The sequence below is a fragment of the Scyliorhinus canicula genome, chromosome 4, assembly GCF_902713615.1.
Source record: "Scyliorhinus canicula chromosome 4, sScyCan1.1, whole genome shotgun sequence".
Lineage (NCBI taxonomy): Eukaryota > Metazoa > Chordata > Chondrichthyes > Carcharhiniformes > Scyliorhinidae > Scyliorhinus > Scyliorhinus canicula.
In genome coordinates, this window is record NC_052149.1 from 131,139,512 (window position 1) to 131,161,951 (window position 22,440).

The 22,440-nt window shown below is 49.6% G+C and overlaps 1 protein-coding gene across 1 annotated transcript in view; it reads right to left on the reverse strand.

The window, feature by feature from the left end:
- The window catches only part of tnr (tenascin R (restrictin, janusin)), a 390,478-nt gene that overhangs the window by 226,382 nt on the left and 141,656 nt on the right, over window positions 1-22,440 (reverse strand). The window contains 1 exon segment of the mRNA XM_038795191.1: window positions 19,633-19,783. Within this exon segment, the coding sequence (XP_038651119.1) occupies window positions 19,633-19,783 (151 nt within the window).

Genomic DNA, 22,440 nt, shown 5'->3' on the forward strand with positions numbered 1-22,440 from the left:
TTCAAGAAGGGGAGTAGAGACAACCCTGGTAATTATAGACCTGTGAGCCTTACTTCGGTTGTGGGTAAAATGTTGGAAAAGTTTATAAGAGATAGGGTTTATAAAGGTTGAAAAGAACAAGTTGATTAGCGATACTCAGCATGGTTTTGTGAAGGGTAGGTCATGCCTCACAAACCTTATTGAGTTTTTTTGAGAAGGTGACCAAACAGGTGGATGAGGGTAAATTGGTGATGTGGTGTATATGGATTTCAGTAAGGCATTTGATAAGGTTCCACACGGTAGTCTATTGCAGAAAATACGGAAGTATGGGATTGAAGGTGATTTAGCGGTTTGGATCAGTAATTGGCTAGCTGAAAGAAGACAGAGGGTGGTGGTTGATGGCAAATGTTCATCCTGGATTTCAGTTACTAGTGGTGTACCGCAAGGATCTGTTTTGGGGCCACTGCTGTTTGTCATTTTTAGAAATGACCTGGGACCTTGGCGCCGTGAGGCAGCAGGGCTAACCCACCGTGCTGCCATGAAATGGCCTCTTTCTGCATTGTACAGAATCTATTCTATGGTTCGAGCCTTTGGATACTAAGAGGCAATTTATTATGGACAATCCATCTAACCTGCACATCTTTGGACTGTGGGATGAAATTGAAGACCCAGCACATGGATGATGTGCAAACACCATGCAGTCACCCGAGGTCAGAATTGAACCCTGGCGCTGTGAGACAGCAGTGCTAACCACTATGCCACCGTGCTGCCCATGGTAATAACAGACTTTATGGAACAGACAAATGGAACAGACTTAGTCTGCAACTCACTCCAGACAAAAAAATTGCCTTGTTTTCTCAATTCATTCTCAGCAAGGTCAGTATTCATTGCATGTTCTCAGTTTCCCCAAGATAATGCTGAATACAACTAAGTGATGACTTCAGATTCAGATACGAGACAACCATGTTAGTGTGGGACTGGGATCACGTACGGACAGCAAGATTCCTTCCCCACTCTTGAACCAGCTGGGTTTTTATGACAATCTACAGCTTTCATCAGCACTTTTCCTGTTGTCAGATTCTTATTAAAACTCAAATCAAATTCGCACACAAATCAGGGTGAGGCTTGGACGAGTACTGGTTTATTAGTCCAGTAACTAAACCGTGACACGTCAATGTGATTGTGCTGAATTGATCAAGTTATCATGAAATATGTCATTTTGTGATAGGACATCAGCAAACTCCATGAAACAAAGAATTGAACAGCTTACAACCCATCAAGTCACTTCCAGAACTAAGAACTATCAAAAAAGTATCACTTGTTCTTTCTCTATAGCCTTCTAAATATTTCATTTTCCAGTTTAATGCCAAGTCCTGTAAATCGACCCTTACTTTGATCATTATTGTGTCATTGTTGACATCCATTACCATGTTTTCCAACTGACCATGTAGTAAGAAATATAAAACTAAATGTGCTATCAGTCGAGGCCGTCATGATTTGGGTGGTGATTCAAATCAACTGCTAGAACTGCTTTGAACATTGTAAAACATCTCAACACCACCGTTGATTGACAGACAATCTACTTTGAAATGGAATTGGGTCACCATCTGATGGGTCAGTTTCAGGTAATGTAGCTTTTGTCTGACAGCTGTTGTCATTATCAATGCTCGATTGGGTTTCAAAATCCATGGTAGTTTTGGTTCAGCAGGTGATCTTTTGATCCAATAATGATTGACACGTTTAGGAGACTTTAATTCTTGTTATTTACAGACATAATAGGTGCTTGAAGAATAACATTTGTTTATACATCGAAATAGATTTTGGTTTTGTTAGCAATATCAGTGATGGTGTGTTTGAATTCAGGGGTTTATTAGATTATTAGAGGTTTATTGGTTTCCAATTATTTTTTAATAATTGTGATTGCAAATGCCAGTGTGTGTGCAACTGCACCCCAGTGAGAGTCAGAGTGTATGCAAATGGACCACATAAGAGTCAGTTTGTGTGGAAATGTACCCCAGTGAGAGACAGTCTGTGTGAAACTATACGCCAGCTGGGATAATCTGCGTAGAACCTGTCCCCTAGTGAGAGTCAGTGTGTGTGGAAACCATACCCCAGCGAGAGTCAGTGCAAGTGGAACCTTCGGCCCAGTGAGCATCAGTGTGTGTGTGGAATCCATACCCCAATGGAGGGTCAGTTCAGTGTGTATGGGACCTTTAAGCCCGTGAGAGTCAGTGTGTCTGGAAACAGTGTACCCCAGTGAGAGTCAGTGTGTGTGTGGAAATGTTCCCAAGCGAGAGTCAGTGTGTGTGGAACTGTATCCCAGTGAGAATCAGTGTGTGTGGAACTGTACCCCAGTGAGAGTCAGTGTGTGTGGAACTGTTCCCGGCGAGAGTCAGTGTGTGTGGAACCTGTACCCCAGTGAGAGTCAGTGTGTGTGTGGAACCTGTACCCCATTGAAAGTCTGTGTGTGGAACTGTACTCCAGTGAGAGTCAGTGTGTGTGGAACTGTTCCCCAGTGAGAATCAGTGTGTGTGGAACTGTACCCCAGTGAGAGTCAGTGTGTGTGGAACTGTTCCCGGCGAGAGTCAGTGTGTGTGGAACCTGTACCCCAGTGAGAGTCAGTGTGTGTGTGGAACCTGTACCCCATTGAAAGTCTGTGTGTGGAACTGTACTCCAGTGAGAGTCAGTGTGTGTGGAACTGTTCCCCAGTGAGAGTCAGTGTGTGTTGAAGAATACCACAGTGAGAGTCAGTATGTGTGGAACTGTACCACAATGAGAGTCAGTGTGTGTGGAACTGTACCACAGTGAGAGTCAGTGTGTGTGGAACTGTTCCCAGCGAGAGTCAGTGTGTGTGGAACCTGTACCCCAGTGAGAGTCAGTGTGTGTGGAACCTGTACCCCATTGAAAGTCTGTGTGTGGAACTGTACTCCAGTGAGAGTCAGTGTGTGTGGAACTGTTCCCCAGTGAGAGTCAGTGTGTGTTGAAGAATACCACAGTGAGAGTCAGTATGTGTGGAACTGTACCACAATGAGAGTCAGTGTGTGTGGAACTGTATCCCAGTGAGAATCAGTGTGTGTTGAACTGTTCCCAGTGAGAATCAGTGTGTGTTGAAGTATACCACAGTGAGAATCAGTGTGTGTTGAACTGTACCGCAGTGAGAGTCAGTGTGTGTGGAACTGTACCACAGTGAGAGTCAGTGTGTGTGGAACTGTTCCCAGTGAGAGTCAGTGTGTGTGGAACTGTTCCCAGCGAGAGTCAGTGTGTGTCGAACCTGTACCCCAGTGAGAGTCAGTGTGTGTGGAACTGTACTCCAGTGAGAGTCAGTGTGTGTGGAACCCGTACCCCAGTGAGAGTCAGTGTGTGTGGGACCCATTCCCCAGTGAGTGTCAGTGTGTGTGGAATCTGTACCCCATTGAAAGTCTGTGTGTGTGGAACTGTTCCCAGTGAGAGTCAGTGTGTGGGGAACTGGTCCCAGTGAGAGTCAGTGTGTGTGGAACTGTACCCCAGTGAAAGTCAGTGTGTGTGGGACCCGTTCCCCAGTGAGAGTCAGTGTGTGTGGAACCCGTAGCCCAGTGAGAGTCAGTGTGTGTTGAATTGTTCCCCAGTGAGAGTCAGTGTGTGTGGAACTGGACCCCAGTGAGAGTCAGTGTGTGTGGGACCCGTTCCCCAGTGAGTCAGTGTGTGTGGAACCCGTATCCCAGTGAGAGTCAGTGTGTGTGGAACTGTACCCCAGTGAGAGTCAGTGTGTGTGGAACTGTACCCCAGTGAGAATCAGTGTGTGTGGAACCCTGACCCCAGTGAGAGTCAGTGTGTGTGGGACCCGTACCTCACTGAGAGTCAGTGTGTGTGGAACTGTATCCCAGTGAGAGTCAGTGTGTGTGGAACTGTTCCCTGGTGAAAGTCAGTGTGTGTGGAACTGTACCCCAGTGAGAGTCAGTGTGTGTGGAACCCATTCCCCAGTGAGAGTCAGTGTGTGTGGAACCGTTCCCCAGTGAGAGTCAGTGTGTGTGGAACTGTACCCCAGTGAGAGTCAGTGTGTGTGGGACCCGTTCCCCAGTGAGAGTCAGTGTGTGTGGAACTGTACCCCAGTGAGAGTCAGCGTGTGTGGGACCCGTTCCCCAGTGAGAGTCAGTGTGAGTGGAACTGTACCCCAGTGAGAGTCAGTGTGTGTGGGACCCGTTCCCCAGTGAGAGTCAGTGTGTGTGGAACTGTACCCCAGTGAGAGTCAGCGTGTGTGGGACCCGTTCCCCAGTGAGAGTCAGTGTGAGTGGAACTGTACCCCAGTGAGAGTCAGCGTGTGTGGGACCCGATCCCCAGTGAGAGTCAGTGTGTGTGGGACCCGATCCCCAGTGAGAGTCAGTGTGTGTGGGACCCGTTCCCCAGTGAGTCAGTGTGTGTGGGACCCGATCCCCAGTGAGAGTCAGTGTGTGTGGAACCGTTCCCCAGTGAGAGTCAGTGTGTGTGGGACCCCATCCCCAGTGAGAGTCAGTGTGTGTGGAACTGTACCCCAGTGAGAGTCAGTGTGTGTGGAACCGGACCCCAGTGAGAGTCAGTGTGTGTGGGACCCCATCCCCAGTGAGAGTCAGTGTGTGTGGAACTGTTCCCCAGTGAGAGTCAGTGTGTGTGGGACCCGATCCCCAGTGAGAGTCAGTGTGTGTGGAACCCTGACCCCAGTGAGAGTCAGTGTGTGTGGAACCTGTACCCCAGTGAGAGTCAGTGTGTGTGGGACCCCATCCCCAGTGAGAGTCAGCGTGTGTGGAACTGTTCCCCAGTGAGAGTCAGTTGTGTGGAACCCTGACCCCAGTGAGAGTCAGTGTGTGTGGAACCCTGACCCAGTGAGAGTCAGTGTGTGTGGAACCAGACCCCAGTGAGAGTCAGTGTGTGTGGAACCGGACCCCAGTGAGAGTCAGTGTGTGTGGGACCCCATCCCCAGTGAGAGTCAGTGTGTGTGGAACTGTTCCCCAGTGAGAGTCAGTGTGTGTGGGACCCGATCCCCAGTGAGAGTCAGTGTGTGTGGAACCCTGACCCCAGTGAGAGTCAGTGTGTGTGGAACCTGTACCCCAGTGAGAGTCAGTGTGTGTGGGACCCCATCCCCAGTGAGAGTCAGCGTGTGTGGAACTGTTCCCCAGTGAGAGTCAGTTGTGTGGAACCCTGACCCCAGTGAGAGTCAGTGTGTGTGGAACCCTGACCCAGTGAGAGTCAGTGTGTGTGGAACCAGACCCCAGTGAGAGTCAGTGTGTGTGGAACCGGACCCCAGTGAGAGTCAGTGTGTTTGGAAACTTTCACTCGTGAGAGTAACCTGTAGTTTCACCAATGAGTCTAACTGTACCACAGTGAAAGCCAATGTTGCTGGAACTGTCCCCAGTCAGAAACAGTGGATGTGGAAGGGTTTGCGCTGTGAGTTAGTGTGCGTGGATACGTACCGCAGTGAGAGTCAATGGGAGAGAACGGTACTCCTGTCGGAGCCAGGGTGTCTGGAACTGCAGCCGAGTGAGAGTCAGTGAGTACAGAACACATACCACAGTCAGAGTCTGTCTTTGTGGAGCTGTAACCCAGTGATTCTGTATGCGTGGAACTGTAACCCACTGACAGTCAGTGCGTGTTGGGAACCCGTACCCCAGTGAGATTCAGTGTTTGTGGAACCCATTCCCCAGTGAGAATCAATGTGTGTGGAACCCATTCCCCAGTGAGAATCAAGCTTTGTGGAACCCGTTCCCCAGTGAGATTCAGTGTTTGTGGAACCCGTTCCCCAGTGAGGTTCAGTGTTTGTGGAAACCATTCCCCAGTGAGGTTCAGTGTTTGTGGAACCCATTCCCCAGTGAGAATCAATGTTTGTGGAACTCATTCCCCAGTGAGAATCAATGTGTGTGGAACCCATTCCCCAGTGAGATTCAGTGTTTGTGGAACCCGTTCCCCAGTGAGAGTCAGTGTTTGTGGAACCCGTTCCCCAGTGAGATTCAGTGTTTGTGGAACCCGTTCCCCAGTGAGATTCAGTGTTTGTGGAAACCATTCCCCAGTGAGATTCAGTGTTTGTGGAAACCATTCCCCAGTGAGATTCAGTGTTTGTGGAAACCATTCCCCAGTGAGATTCAGTGTTTATGGAACCTGTTGCCCAGTGAGAATCAAGCTTTGTGGAAACCATTCCCCAGTGAGAATCAAGCTTTGTGGAACCCGTTCCCCAGTGAGATTCAGTGTTTGTGGAACCCGTTCCCCAGTGAGATTCAGTGTTTGTGGAAACCATTCCCCAGTGAGATTCAGTGTTTGTGGAACCTATTCCGCTGTGAGATTCAGTGTTTGTGCAACCTGTTCCCCAGTGTGAGTCAGTGTGTGTGGAACCCGTTCCCCAATGAGAGTCAGTGTTTGTGGAACCCGTTCCGCAGTGAGATTCAGTGTTTATGGAACCCTTTCCCCAGTGAGAATCAGTGTTTGTGGAAACCATTCCCCAGTGAGATTCAGTGTTTGTGGAGCCCGTTCCCCAATGAGATTCAGTGTTTATGCAACCGGTTCCCCAGTGAGAATCAGTGTGTGTGGAACCCATTCCCCAGTGAAATTAAGAGTTTGTGGAGCCCGTTCCCCAGTGAGATTCAGTGTGTGTGGAACCTGTTCCCCAGTGAGTCAGTGTGTGTGGAACCCATTTCCCAGTGAGATTCAGTGTTTCTGGAAACCATTCCCCAGTGAGATTCAGTGTTTGTGGAACCCATTTCCCAGTGAGATTCAGTGTTTGTGGAACCCGTTCCCCAGTGAGGTCCAGTATTTATGGAACACGTTCCCCAGTGAAATTTAGTGTTTGTGGAGCCCGTTCCCAGTGAGATTCAGTATTTATGGAACACGTTCCCCAGTGAGAATCAGTGTGTGTGGAACCCATTCCCCAGTGAGATTCAGTATTTATGGAACACGTTCCCCAGTGAGAATCAGTGTGTGTGGAACCCATTCTCCAGTGAGAGTCAGTGTGTGTGGAACCCATTCCCCAGTGTGAGTCAGTGTTTGTGGAGCCCGTTCCCCAGTGAGATTCAGTGTTTGTGGAACCCGTTCCCCAGTGAGATTCAGTGTTTGTGCAACCCGTTCCCCAGTGAGATTCAGTGTGTGTGGAACCTGTTCCCCAGTGAGATTCAGTGTTTGTGGAACCCGTTCCCCAGTGAGATTCAGTGTTTGTGGAACCCGTTCCCCAGTGAGATTCAGTGTTCATGCAACCTGTTCCCCAGTGAGTCAGTGTTTGTGGAACCTGTTCCCCAGTGCGATTCAGTGTTTGTGGAACCCGTTCCCCAGTGAGATTCAGTGTTTGTGGAACCCGTTCCCCAGTGAGATTCAGTGTTCATGCAACCTGTTCCCCAGTGATTCAGTGTTTGTGGAACCTGTTCCCCAGTGAGATTCAGTGTTTGTGGAACCCGTTCCCCAGTGAGATTCAGTGTTCATGCAACCTGTTCCCCAGTGAGTCAGTGTTTGTGGAACCTGTTCCCCAGTGCGATTCAGTGTTTGTGGAACCAGTTCCCCAGTGAGATTCAGTGTGTGTGGAACCTGTTCCCCAGTGTGAGTCAGTGTTTGTGGAACCCATTCCCCAGTGAGATTCAGTGTTTGTGGAACCCGTTCCCCAGTGAGAGTCAGTGTTTGTGGAACCTATTCCACAGTGAGATTCAGTGTTTATGGAACCCTTTCCCCAGTGAGATTCAGTATTTGTGGAACCTATTCCGCAGTGAGATTCAGTGTTTATGGAACCCGTTCCCCTGTGTGAGTCAGTGTGTGTGGAACCTGTTCCCCAGTGAGATTCAGTATTTGTGGAACCCATTTCCCAGTGAGATTCAGTGTTTGTGGAAACCATTCCCGAGTGAGGTCCAGTGTTTATGCAACCCGTTCCCCAGTGAGAATCAATGTGTGTGGAACCCATTCCCCAGTGAGAATCAAGCTTTGTGGAACCCGTTCCCCAGTGAGATTCAGTGTTTGTGGAACCCGTTCCCCAGTGAGGTTCAGTGTTTGTGGAAACCATTCCCCAGTGAGGTTCAGTGTTTGTGGAACCCATTCCCCAGTGAGAATCAATGTTTGTGGAACTCATTCCCCAGTGAGAATCAATGTGTGTGGAACCCATTCCCCAGTGAGATTCAGTGTTTGTGGAACCCGTTCCCCAGTGAGAGTCAGTGTTTGTGGAACCCGTTCCCCAGTGAGATTCAGTGTTTGTGGAACCCGTTCCCCAGTGAGATTCAGTGTTTGTGGAAACCATTCCCCAGTGAGATTCAGTGTTTGTGGAAACCATTCCCCAGTGAGATTCAGTGTTTGTGGAAACCATTCCCCAGTGAGATTCAGTGTTTATGGAACCTGTTGCCCAGTGAGAATCAAGCTTTGTGGAAACCATTCCCCAGTGAGAATCAAGCTTTGTGGAACCCGTTCCCCAGTGAGATTCAGTGTTTGTGGAACCCGTTCCCCAGTGAGATTCAGTGTTTGTGGAAACCATTCCCCAGTGAGATTCAGTGTTTGTGGAACCTATTCCGCTGTGAGATTCAGTGTTTGTGCAACCTGTTCCCCAGTGTGAGTCAGTGTGTGTGGAACCCGTTCCCCAATGAGAGTCAGTGTTTGTGGAACCCGTTCCGCAGTGAGATTCAGTGTTTATGGAACCCTTTCCCCAGTGAGAATCAGTGTTTGTGGAAACCATTCCCCAGTGAGATTCAGTGTTTGTGGAGCCCGTTCCCCAGTGAGATTCAGTGTTTATGCAACCCGTTCCCCAGTGAGAATCAGTGTGTGTGGAACCCAGTTCCCCAGTGAAATTAGAGTTTGTGGAGCCCGTTCCCCAGTGAGATTCAGTGTGTGTGGAACCTGTTCCCCAGTGAGTCAGTGTGTGTGGAACCCATTTCCCAGTGAGATTCAGTGTTTCTGGAAACCATTCCCCAGTGAGATTCAGTGTTTGTGGAACCCATTTCCCAGTGAGATTCAGTGTTTGTGGAACCCGTTCCCCAGTGAGGTCCAGTATTTATGGAACACGTTCCCCAGTGAAATTTAGTGTTTGTGGAGCCCGTTCCCAAGTGAGATTCAGTATTTATGGAACACGTTCCCCAGTGAGAATCAGTGTGTGTGGAACCCATTCCCCAGTGAGATTCAGTATTTATGGAACACGTTCCCCAGTGAGAATCAGTGTGTGTGGAACCCATTCTCCAGTGAGAGTCAGTGTGTGTGGAACCCATTCCCCAGTGTGAGTCAGTGTTTGTGGAGCCCGTTCCCCAGTGAGATTCAGTGTTTGTGGAACCCGTTCCCCAGTGAGATTCAGTGTTTGTGCAACCCGTTCCCCAGTGAGATTCAGTGTGTGTGGAACCTGTTCCCCAGTGAGATTCAGTGTTTGTGGAACCCGTTCCCCAGTGAGATTCAGTGTTTGTGGAACCCGTTCCCCAGTGAGATTCAGTGTTCATGCAACCTGTTCCCCAGTGAGTCAGTGTTTGTGGAACCTGTTCCCCAGTGCGATTCAGTGTTTGTGGAACCCGTTCCCCAGTGAGATTCAGTGTTTGTGGAACCCGTTCCCCAGTGAGATTCAGTGTTCATGCAACCTGTTCCCCAGTGATTCAGTGTTTGTGGAACCTGTTCCCCAGTGAGATTCAGTGTTTGTGGAACCCGTTCCCCAGTGAGATTCAGTGTTCATGCAACCTGTTCCCCAGTGAGTCAGTGTTTGTGGAACCTGTTCCCCAGTGCGATTCAGTGTTTGTGGAACCAGTTCCCCAGTGAGATTCAGTGTGTGTGGAACCTGTTCCCCAGTGTGAGTCAGTGTTTGTGGAACCCATTCCCCAGTGAGATTCAGTGTTTGTGGAACCCGTTCCCCAGTGAGAGTCAGTGTTTGTGGAACCTATTCCACAGTGAGATTCAGTGTTTATGGAACCCTTTCCCCAGTGAGATTCAGTATTTGTGGAACCTATTCCGCAGTGAGATTCAGTGTTTATGGAACCCGTTCCCCTGTGTGAGTCAGTGTGTGTGGAACCTGTTCCCCAGTGAGATTCAGTATTTGTGGAACCCATTTCCCAGTGAGATTCAGTGTTTGTGGAAACCATTCCCGAGTGAGGTCCAGTGTTTATGCAACCCGTTCCCCAGTGAGAGTCAGTGTGTGTGGAACCCGTACCCCAGCCAGAGTCAGTTTGTGGAACCCGTTCCCCAGTGAGATTCAGGGTGTGTGGAACCTGTTCCCCAGTGAGATTCAGTTTTTGTGGAAACCATTCCCCAGTGTGAGTCAGTGTTTCTGGAAACCATTCCCCAGTGAGGTCCAGTGTTTGTGGAACCCGTTCCCCAGTGAGAGTCAGTGTTTGTGGAACCCGTTCCCCAGTGAGAGTCAGTGTTTGTGGAACCCGTTCCCCAGTGAGATTCAGTGTTTGTGGAAACCATTCCCCAGTGAGATTCAGTGTTTGTGGAAACCATTCCCCAGTGAGATTCAGTGTTTGTGGAAACCATTCCCCAGTGAGATTCAGTGTTTATGGAACCTGTTGCCCAGTGAGAATCAAGCTTTGTGGAAACCATTCCCCAGTGAGAATCAAGCTTTGTGGAACCCGTTCCCCAGTGAGATTCAGTGTTTGTGGAACCCGTTCCCCAGTGAGATTCAGTGTTTGTGGAAACCATTCCCCAGTGAGATTCAGTGTTTGTGGAACCTATTCCGCTGTGAGATTCAGTGTTTGTGCAACCTGTTCCCCAGTGTGAGTCAGTGTGTGTGGAACCCGTTCCCCAATGAGAGTCAGTGTTTGTGGAACCCGTTCCGCAGTGAGATTCAGTGTTTATGGAACCCTTTCCCCAGTGAGAATCAGTGTTTGTGGAAACCATTCCCCAGTGAGATTCAGTGTTTGTGGAGCCCGTTCCCCAGTGAGATTCAGTGTTTATGCAACCCGTTCCCCAGTGAGAATCAGTGTGTGTGGAACCCGTTCCCCAGTGAAATTTAGAGTTTGTGGAGCCCGTTCCCCAGTGAGATTCAGTGTGTGTGGAACCTGTTCCCCAGTGAGTCAGTGTGTGTGGAACCCATTTCCCAGTGAGATTCAGTGTTTCTGGAAACCATTCCCCAGTGAGATTCAGTGTTTGTGGAACCCATTTCCCAGTGAGATTCAGTGTTTGTGGAACCCGTTCCCCAGTGAGGTCCAGTATTTATGGAACACGTTCCCCAGTGAAATTTAGTGTTTGTGGAGCCCGTTCCCCAGTGAGATTCAGTATTTATGGAACACGTTCCCCAGTGAGAATCAGTGTGTGTGGAACCCATTCCCCAGTGAGATTCAGTATTTATGGAACACGTCCCCCAGTGAGAATCAGTGTGTGTGGAACCCATTCTCCAGTGAGAGTCAGTGTGTGTGGAACCCATTCCCCAGTGTGAGTCAGTGTTTGTGGAGCCCGTTCCCCAGTGAGATTCAGTGTTTGTGGAACCCGTTCCCCAGTGAGATTCAGTGTTTGTGCAACCCGTTCCCCAGTGAGATTCAGTGTGTGTGGAACCTGTTCCCCAGTGAGATTCAGTGTTTGTGGAACCCGTTCCCCAGTGAGATTCAGTGTTTGTGGAACCCGTTCCCCAGTGAGATTCAGTGTTCATGCAACCTGTTCCCCAGTGAGTCAGTGTTTGTGGAACCTGTTCCCCAGTGCGATTCAGTGTTTGTGGAACCCGTTCCCCAGTGAGATTCAGTGTTTGTGGAACCCGTTCCCCAGTGAGATTCAGTGTTCATGCAACCTGTTCCCCAGTGATTCAGTGTTTGTGGAACCTGTTACCCAGTGAGATTCAGTGTTTGTGGAACCCGTTCCCCAGTGAGATTCAGTGTTCATGCAACCTGTTCCCCAGTGAGTCAGTGTTTGTGGAACCTGTTCCCCAGTGCGATTCAGTGTTTGTGGAACCAGTTCCCCAGTGAGATTCAGTGTGTGTGGAACCTGTTCCCCAGTGTGAGTCAGTGTTTGTGGAACCCGTTCCCCAGTGAGATTCAGTGTTTGTGGAACCCGTTCCCCAGTGAGAGTCAGTGTTTGTGGAACCTATTCCACAGTGAGATTCAGTGTTTATGGAACCCTTTCCCCAGTGAGATTCAGTGTTTGTGGAACCTATTCCGCAGTGAGATTCAGTGTTTATGGAACCCGTTCCCCAGTGAGAGTCAGTGTGTGTGGAACCCGTACCCCAGCGAGAGTCAGTTTGTGGAACCCGTTCCCCAGTGAGATTCAGGGTGTGTGGAACCTGTTCCCCAGTGAGATTCAGTTTTTGTGGAAACCATTCCCCAGTGTGAGTCAGTGTTTCTGGAAACCATTCCCCAGTGAGGTCCAGTGTTTGTGGAACCCGTTCCCCAGTGAGAGTCAGTGTTTGTGGAACCCGTTCCCCAGTGAGATTCAGTGTTTGTGGAAACCATTCCCCAGTGAGATTCAGTGTTTGTGGAAACCATTCCCCAGTGAGATTCAGTGTTTGTGGAACCTTTCCCAGTGAGATTCAGTGTTTATGGAACCCGTTCCCCAGTGTAGTCAGTGTTTGTGGAACCGTTCCCCAGGAGATTCAGTTTTGTGGAACCGCAGTGATCAGGTTTGTGGAAGATTCAGTGTGTGTGGAACCCATTCCCCAGTGAGAGTTTTGTGGAACCCTTCCCCAGTGAGAGTCAGTGTTGTGAACCCTCCCCAGTGAGATTCAGTTGTGTGGACCGTCCCAGTGAGTCAGTTTGTGAAAACCTTCCCCAGTGAGTCAGTGTTTGTGGAACCCGTTCCCATTCAGTTGTGGAAACCATTCCCCAGTGTGAGTCAGTGTTTCTGGAAACCATTCCCCAGTGAGGTCCAGTGTTTGTGGAACCCGTTCCCCAGTGAGGTCCAGTGTTTGTGGAACCCGTTCCCCAGTGAAATTTAGTGTTTGTGGAACCCGTTCCCCAGTGAGATTCAGTGTTTATGGAACCCGTTCCCCAGTGAGATTCAGTGTTTGTGGAACCCGTTCCCCAGTGAGATTCAGTGTGTGTGGAACCTGTTCCCCAGTGAGATTCAGTGTGTGTGGAACCCTGACCCCAGTGAGATTCAGTGTTTGTGGAACCTGTTCCCCAGTGTGAGTCAGTGTTTGTGGAACCCGTTCCCCAGTGAGATTCAGTGCTTGTGGAACCTGTTCCCCGGTGTGAGGCAGTGTTTGTGGAAACCATTCCCCAGTGAGATTCAGTGTGTGTGGAACCTGTTCCCCAGTGAGATTCAGTGTTTGTGGAACCCGTTCCCCAGTGAGATTCAGTGTTCATGCAACCTGTTCCCCAGTGAGTCAGTGTTTGTGGAACCTGTTCCCCAGTGCGATTCAGTGTGTGTGGAACCTGTTCCCCAGTGTGAGTCAGTGTTTGTGGAACCCGTTCCCCAGTGAGATTCAGTGTTTGTGGAACCCGTTCCCCAGTGAGAGTCAGTGTTTGTGGAACCTATTCCACAGTGAGATTCAGTGTTTATGGAACCCTTTCCCCAGTGAGATTCAGTGTTTGTGGAACCTATTCCGCAGTGAGATTCAGTGTTTATGGAACCCGTTCCCCTGTGTGAGTCAGTGTGTGTGGAACCTGTTCCCCAGTGAGATTCAGTATTTGTGGAACCCATTTCCCAGTGAGATTCAGTGTTTGTGGAAACCATTCCCGAGTGAGGTCCAGTGTTTATGCAACCCGTTCCCCAGTGAGAGTCAGTGTGTGTGGAACCCGTACCCCAGCGAGAGTCAGTTTGTGGAACCCGTTCCCCAGTGAGATTCAGTGTGTGTGGAACCTGTTCCCCAGTGAGATTCAGTTTTTGTGGAAACCATTCCCCAGTGTGAGTCAGTGTTTCTGGAAACCATTCCCCAGTGAGGTCCAGTGTTTGTGGAACCCGTTCCCCAGTGAGAGTCAGTGTTTGTGGAACCCGTTCCCCAGTGAGATTCAGTGTTTGTGGAACCCGTTCCCCAGTGAGATTCAGTGTTTGTGGAAACCATTCCCCAGTGAGATTCAGTGTTTGTGGAAACCATTCCCCAGTGAGATTCAGTGTTTGTGGAAACCATTCCCCAGTGAGATTCAGTGTTTATGGAACCTGTTGCCCAGTGAGAATCAAGCTTTGTGGAAACCATTCCCCAGTGAGAATCAAGCTTTGTGGAACCCGTTCCCCAGTGAGATTCAGTGTTTGTGGAACCCGTTCCCCAGTGAGATTCAGTGTTTGTGGAAACCATTCCCCAGTGAGATTCAGTGTTTGTGGAACCTATTCCGCTGTGAGATTCAGTGTTTGTGCAACCTGTTCCCCAGTGTGAGTCAGTGTGTGTGGAACCCGTTCCCCAATGAGAGTCAGTGTTTGTGGAACCCGTTCCGCAGTGAGATTCAGTGTTTATGGAACCCTTTCCCCAGTGCGAATCAGTGTTTGTGGAAACCATTCCCCAGTGAGATTCAGTGTTTGTGGAGCCCGTTCCCCAGTGAGATTCAGTGTTTATGCAACCCGTTCCCCAGTGAGAATCAGTGTGTGTGGAACCCGTTCCCCAGTGAAATTTAGAGTTTGTGGAGCCCGTTCCCCAGTGAGATTCAGTGTGTGTGGAACCTGTTCCCCAGTGAGTCAGTGTGTGTGGAACCCATTTCCCAGTGAGATTCAGTGTTTCTGGAAACCATTCCCCAGTGAGATTCAGTGTTTGTGGAACCCATTTCCCAGTGAGATTCAGTGTTTGTGGAACCCGTTCCCCAGTGAGGTCCAGTATTTATGGAACACGTTCCCCGGTGAAATTTAGTGTTTGTGGAGCCCGTTCCCCAGTGAGATTCAGTATTTATGGAACACGTTCCCCAGTGAGAATCAGTGTGTGTGGAACCCATTCCCCAGTGAGATTCAGTATTTATGGAAAACGTCCCCCAGTGAGAATCAGTGTGTGTGGAACCCATTCTCCAGTGAGAGTCAGTGTGTGTGGAACCCATTCCCCAGTGTGAGTCAGTGTTTGTGGAGCCCGTTCCCCAGTGAGATTCAGTGTGTGTGGAACCTGTTCCCCAGTGAGATTCAGTGTTTGTGGAACCCGTTCCCCAGTGAGATTCAGTGTTTGTGGAACCCGTTCCCCAGTGCGATTCAGTGTTCATGCAACCTGTTCCCCAGTGAGTCAGTGTTTGTGGAACCTGTTCCCCAGTGCGATTCATTGTTTGTGGAACCCGTTCCCCAGTGAGATTCAGTGTTTGTGGAACCCGTTCCCCAGTGAGGTCCAGTATTTATGGAACACGTTCCCCGGTGAAATTTAGTGTTTGTGGAGCCCGTTCCCCAGTGAGATTCAGTATTTATGGAACACGTTCCCCAGTGAGAATCAGTGTGTGTGGAACCCATTCCCCAGTGAGATTCAGTATTTATGGAAAACGTCCCCCAGTGAGAATCAGTGTGTGTGGAACCCATTCTCCAGTGAGAGTCAGTGTGTGTGGAACCCATTCCCCAGTGTGAGTCAGTGTTTGTGGAGCCCGTTCCCCAGTGAGATTCAGTGTGTGTGGAACCTGTTCCCCAGTGAGATTCAGTGTTTGTGGAACCCGTTCCCCAGTGAGATTCAGTGTTTGTGGAACCCGTTCCCCAGTGAGATTCAGTGTTCATGCAACCTGTTCCCCAGTGAGTCAGTGTTTGTGGAACCTGTTCCCCAGTGCGATTCAGTGTTTGTGGAACCCGTTCCCCAGTGAGATTCAGTGTTTGTGGAACCCGTTCCCCAGTGAGATTCAGTGTTCATGCAACCTGTTCCCCAGTGATTCAGTGTTTGTGGAACCTGTTCCCCAGTGAGATTCAGTGTTTGTGGAACCCGTTCCCCAGTGAGATTCAGTGTTCATGCAACCTGTTCCCCAGTGAGTCAGTGTTTGTGGAACCTGTTCCCCAGTGCGATTCAGTGTTTGTGGAACCCGTTCCCCAGTGAGATTCAGTGTGTGTGGAACCTGTTCCCCAGTGTGAGTCAGTGTTTGTGGAACCTGTTCCCCAGTGAGATTCAGTGTTTGTGGAACCTATTCCACAGTGAGATTCAGTGTTTATGGAACCCTTTCCCCAGTGAGATTCAGTGTTTGTGGAACCTATTCCGCAGTGAGATTCAGTGTTTATGGAACCCGTTCCCCTGTGTGAGTCAGTGTGTGTGGAACCTGTTCCCCAGTGAGATTCAGTATTTGTGGAACCCATTTCCCAGTGAGATTCAGTGTTTGTGGAAACCATTCCCCAGTGAGGTCCAGTGTTTATGCAACCCGTTCCCCAGTGAGAGTCAGTGTGTGTGGAACCCGTACCCCAGCGAGAGTCAGTTTGTGGAACCCGTTCCCCAGTGAGATTCAGTGTGTGTGGAACCTGTTCCCCAGTGAGATTCAGTTTTTGTGGAAACCATTCCCCAGTGTGAGTCAGTGTTTCTGGAAACCATTCCCCAGTGAGGTCCAGTGTTTGTGGAACCCGTTCCCCAGTGAGGTCTAGTGTTTGTGGAACCCGTTCCCCAGTGAAATTTAGTGTTTGTGGAACCCGTTCCCCAGTGAGATTCAGTGTTTATGGAACCCGTTCCCCAGTGAGATTCAGTGTTTGTGGAACCCGTTCCCCAGTGAGATTCAGTGTGTGTGGAACCTGTTCCCCAGTGAGATTCAGTGTGTGTGGAACCCTGACCCCAGTGAGATTCAGTGTGTGTGGAACCTGTTCCCCAGTGTGAGTCAGTGTTTGTGGAGCCCGTTCCCCAGTGAGATTCAGTGTTCATGCAACCCGTTCCCCAGTGAGATTCAGTGTTTGTGGAACCCGTCACCCAGTGAGATTCAGTGTGTGTGGAACCTGTTCCCCAGTGTGAGTCAGTGTTTGTGGAACCCGTTCCCCAGTGAGATTCAGTGTTTGTGGAACCTGTTCCCCGGTGTGAGGCAGTGTTTAAGGAACCTGTTCACCAGTGAGAGTCAGTGTTGTGGAACCCGTTCCCCAGTGAGATTCAGTGTTCATGCAACCCGTTCCCCAGTGAGATTCAGTGTGTGTGGAACCTGTTCCCCAGTGTGAGTCAGTGTTTGTGGAACCCGTTCCCCAGTGAGATTCAGTATTTATGGAACACGTTCCCCAGTGAGAATCAGTGTGTGTGGAACCCATTCCCCAGTGAGATTCAGTATTTATGGAAAACGTCCCCCAGTGAGAATCAGTGTGTGTGGAACCCATTCTCCAGTGAGAGTCAGTGTGTGTGGAACCCATTCCCCAGTGTGAGTCAGTGTTTGTGGAGCCCGTTCCCCAGTGAGATTCAGTGTGTGTGGAACCTGTTCCCAGTGAGATTCAGTGTTTGTGGAACCCGTTCCCCAGTGAGATTCAGTGTTTGTGGAACCCGTTCCCCAGTGCGATTCAGTGTTCATGCAACCTGTTCCCAGTGAGTCAGTGTTTGTGGAACCTGTTCCCCAGTGCGATTCATTGTTTGTGGAACCCGTTCCCCAGTGAGATTCAGTGTTTGTGGAACCCGTTCCCCAGTGAGGTCCAGTATTTATGGAACACGTTCCCCGGTGAAATTTAGTGTTTGTGGAGCCCGTTCCCCAGTGAGATTCAGTATTTATGGAACACGTTCCCCAGTGAGAATCAGTGTGTGTGGAACCCATTCCCCAGTGAGATTCAGTATTTATGGAACACGTCCCCCAGTGAGAATCAGTGTGTGTGGAACCCATTCTCCAGTGAGAGTCAGTGTGTGTGGAACCCATTCCCAGTGTGAGTCAGTGTTTGTGGAGCCCGTTCCCCAGTGAGATTCAGTGTGTGTGGAACCTGTTCCCCAGTGAGATTCAGTGTTTGTGGAACCCGTTCCCCAGTGAGATTCAGTGTTTGTGGAACCCGTTCCCCAGTGAGATTCAGTGTTCATGCAACCTGTTCCCCAGTGAGTCAGTGTTTGTGGAACCTGTTCCCCAGTGCGATTCAGTGTTTGTGGAACCCGTTCCCCAGTGAGATTCAGTGTTTGTGGAACCCGTTCCCCAGTGAGATTCAGTGTTCATGCAACCTGTTCCCCAGTGATTCAGTGTTTGTGGAACCTGTTCCCCAGTGAGATTCAGTGTTTGTGGAACCCGTTCCCCAGTGAGATTCAGTGTTCATGCAACCTGTTCCCCAGTGAGTCAGTGTTTGTGGAACCTGTTCCCCAGTGCGATTCAGTGTTTGTGGAACCCGTTCCCCAGTGAGATTCAGTGTGTGTGGAACCTGTTCCCCAGTGTGAGTCAGTGTTTGTGGAACCTGTTCCCCAGTGAGATTCAGTGTTTGTGGAACCTATTCCACAGTGAGATTCAGTGTTTATGGAACCCTTTCCCCAGTGAGATTCAGTGTTTGTGGAACCTATTCCGCAGTGAGATTCAGTGTTTATGGAACCCGTTCCCCTGTGTGAGTCAGTGTGTGTGGAACCTGTTTCCCAGTGAGATTCAGTATTTGTGGAACCCATTTCCCAGTGAGATTCAGTGTTTGTGGAAACCATTCCCCAGTGAGGTCCAGTGTTTATGCAACCCGTTCCCCAGTGAGAGTCAGTGTGTGTGGAACCCGTACCCCAGCGAGAGTCAGTTTGTGGAACCCGTTCCCCAGTGAGATTCAGTGTGTGTGGAACCTGTTCCCCAGTGAGATTCAGTTTTTGTGGAAACCATTCCCCAGTGTGAGTCAGTGTTTCTGGAAACCATTCCCCAGTGAGGTCCAGTGTTTGTGGAACCCGTTCCCCAGTGAGGTCTAGTGTTTGTGGAACCCGTTCCCCAGTGAAATTTAGTGTTTGTGGAACCCGTTCCCCAGTGAGATTCAGTGTTTATGGAACCCGTTCCCCAGTGAGATTCAGTGTTTGTGGAACCCGTTCCCCAGTGAGATTCAGTGTGTGTGGAACCTGTTCCCCAGTGAGATTCAGTGTGTGTGGAACCCTGACCCCAGTGAGATTCAGTGTGTGTGGAACCTGTTCCCCAGTGTGAGTCAGTGTTTGTGGAGCCCGTTCCCCAGTGAGATTCAGTGTTCATGCAACCCGTTCCCCAGTGAGATTCAGTGTTTGTGGAACCCGTCACCCAGTGAGATTCAGTGTGTGTGGAACCTGTTCCCCAGTGTGAGTCAGTGTTTGTGGAACCCGTTCCCCAGTGAGATTCAGTGTTTGTGGAACCTGTTCCCCGGTGTGAGGCAGTGTTTGTGGAAACCATTCCCCAGTGAGATTCAGTGTGTGTGGAACCCGTTCCCCAGTGAGAGTCAGTGTTTAAGGAACCTGTTCACCAGTGAGAGTCAGTGTTGTGGAACCCGTTCCCCAGTGAGATTCAGTGTGTGTGGAACCCGTTCCCCAGTGAGATTCAGTGTTTACGGAACCTGTTCACCAGTGAGAGTCAGTGTTGTGGAACCCGTTCCCCAGTGAGATTCAGTGTTTGTGGAACCCGTTCCCCAGTGAGAATCAAACTTTGTGGAACCCGTTCCCCAGTGAGATTCAGTGTTTATGGAACACGTTCCCCAGTGAGATTCAGTGTTTATGGAACACGTTCCCCAGTGAGATTCAGTGTTTATGCAACCCGTCCCCCAGTGAGATTCAGTGTGTGTGGAACCCGTTCCCCAGTGAGAGTCAGTGTGTGTGGAACCCGTTCCCCAGTGAGAATCAGTGTTTGTGGAACCCGTCCCCCAGTGAGATTCAGTGTTTGTGGAACCCGTTCCCCAGTGAGATTCAGTGTTTAAGGAACCTGTTCACCAGTGAGATTCAGTGTGTGTGGAACCCGTTCCCCAGTGTGAGTCAGTGTGACAGGAACTGTATCTCAGTGAGAGTCATTGAATTGAGCCTGCACTCTTGCTGAATATTAGTTTTGTGAAAATGCTTTAACTCACGGGTCGACACCGTTGTTGTTGCTGGTGTGCTCCTCATCTTCTCTTTGAGTGCGACCAAGTTCACGGTGTAATCCTCACCAGGCCTCAAGCCTGACTGATTAAAAGACGTGACAGTGCTGGGAAGTTGCACGACCATCCCCCCTTCATTACTCTGAAAAACAGATGAGGCAGAGTCAGAGAAAACCAAGAGTTGAGGAGACAGAATGGAAGGCCTAGGTCCTAGGGAGAGAGCTTCCATGTGAGGGCCAAAGGAGTCGGAGATGGGCAGTGGTTGATGAGAAAAAAGTGAAGAGAGATGAGTGAGAGGGGAAGAGTTGGGTGAGAGGCGGAGTGTAAAAAGAGGGGGGTGAAAGAGAGAAGTGAAAGAGAAAGCCCCTGATCCCCTCATCTCAGACTAAACATTCCCCCCAAGAAGTACTGGGGGATCCCTCGAAAATCCCATTGCAGCGACACGGTGCAAAGTTCCAGGAAGTTCACATTTCTGTGGGCAATTCCATTGCGCTCAGCGGCTCACCAGGAAGTTTCCAATTCAGAGTTGGGAACTTTTGGTCATTTCCGACTTACTTACTTTGATTGCTGACAGGAAAACTGAGACAGAAAAACCCTCAATTAACAGTTGAATAATCATACAACCGAGCCCCCGAGTCACACTGGCCTTCTGACCCCCCTTCAACTTCCAACTCTCCACCAAGTCAAATTGACAACCTCACACCACCCAACCACAACGTCCAAGCCCTGACTGCACTCTGATTCCCTCGTACCCAGCAAACTCCCCCTTAGATTCCACCCCAGCTCTCACTGACATGATGAGTCTAGCCCCTAGCCTGACAATGCCTCCCGACCTGACCCACCCACACACTCAAGCAATCTGCCTCCCAATCCACTTACCATTTCCCTCTGCAAGCCCACCCACTTACACAGCTACACCAAACAAACACAATCAACCTCTGGGGGTTACCATTGATCAGAAACTCAACTGGACCCAGCCACATTAATACTGTGGCTACCAGGGCAGGTCAAAGGCTTGGAATCCTACGGTGAGTAACTCGCCTCCTGACCCCCAAAGCCTGTTCACCATCCACAAGGCACATGTCAGGAGTGTAATGGAATACTCTCCACTTCCCTGGATCCTGTTTCCCAGTGAGATTCAATGTTTGTGGAACCCGTTCCCCAGTAAAAGCCACCCAACTCTTCCCCTCTCACTCATCTCTCTTCACTTTGTTCTCCAACAGCACTCAAGAAGCTCGACACTGTCCAGGACAAAGGAGCCGCTTGATTGCTCCCCCTTCCACAAACTTTCACTCCCTCCTCCACCACCGACAAACAGTGGCAGCCGCGTACACCATCTACAAGATGCACTGCAGGAACTCACCAAGGTTCCTTAGACAGCACCTTCAAAATCCACGACCACTATCATCTAGAAGGAAAAGAGTAGCAGATACCTGGGAACCCCACCAGCTAGAGGTTCCCCTTCAAGTCACTCACCACCCCAACTTGAAAATGTGTTGCTGGGACAAAATCCTGGAACTCCCTCCCTGTGAGTGGACTTACACCTCAGGGACTGCAACAGTTCAAGAAGGCAACTCACCACCACCTTCTGAAGGGCAACTAGGGATGGGCAATAAAGACTGGCCTAGCCAGAGACCCCCACATCCCGTACATGAATAATAAAAAAAAATTGAAAAACTGTTTCATGGCCCAGATTTTCAATGAGTGAATACTGAGACCAGAATGCTATAAAAACAGACTGGCATGTCTTCCCTCAGGATCCAGCGTTACCTCAAGTATCTGAAATGAGAAAACACTGCCATCATGGTATAGAAAAGGAGGCATGGAGGGTCAATCTGACAATGGCAGACACTCTTTGGAAAACATGCGGCAAAGAGTAGAGTGAGGAAAAGAAGGAAAGAGGGAGAGTCAATAACAGTGGAGGACAGAAGGAAGAGAGAGGGGAGAGCGAAGAGGGAAACGGCTACAGATGGGAGTGGGGTAGAGATTTGAGGAATGTCATGTGAGAGTACCTTTAAGAAATGGATGTTTAAGCAATGTACCTTTAAGAAATGCAGCAGCTCATATTACTGAACTGATGTCAGAGTGGGTGGAGCTGGGTCATTAGCTCAGCCATTTTGCAGTGTTTTGGTTTCCGTTTGAGAGAGAGCAGCTGAAAAGTGCCTGGCTGGTTTGCTGTGAGCTGTTTGAAAGGAAAAGCCAGTTTTGAGGCAAAGAGCTTGGGTGTGTCTGTGTTTGCAGTGAGCTGGATAGAACATAGAACATAGAACACTACAGCGCAGTACGGGCCCTTCGGCCCTCGATGTTGCGCCGACCTGTGAAACCATCTGAAGCCTATCTGACCTACACTATTCCATTTTCATCCATCTGTCTATCCAGTGACCACTTAAATGCCCTTAAAGTTGGCGAGTCTACTACTGTTGCAGGCAGGGCGTTCCACACCCCTACTACTCTCTGAGTAAAGAAACTGCCTCTGACATCTGTCCTATATCTATCACCCCTCAATTTAAAGCTATGTCCCCTCGTGTTGGTCATCACCATCCGAGGAAAAAGAATCTCACTGTCCACCCTATCTAACCCTCTAACTATCTTATATGTCTCTATTAAGTCACCTCTCAGCCTTCTCCTCTCTAACGAAAACAACTTCAAGTCCCTGAGCCTTTCCTTGTAAGACCTTCCCTCCATACCAGGCAACATCCTAGTAAATCTCCTCTGAACCTTTTCCAAAGCTTCCACATCCTTCCTATAATGTGGTGACCAGAACTGCACGCAGTACTCCACGTGCGGCAGCACCAGAGT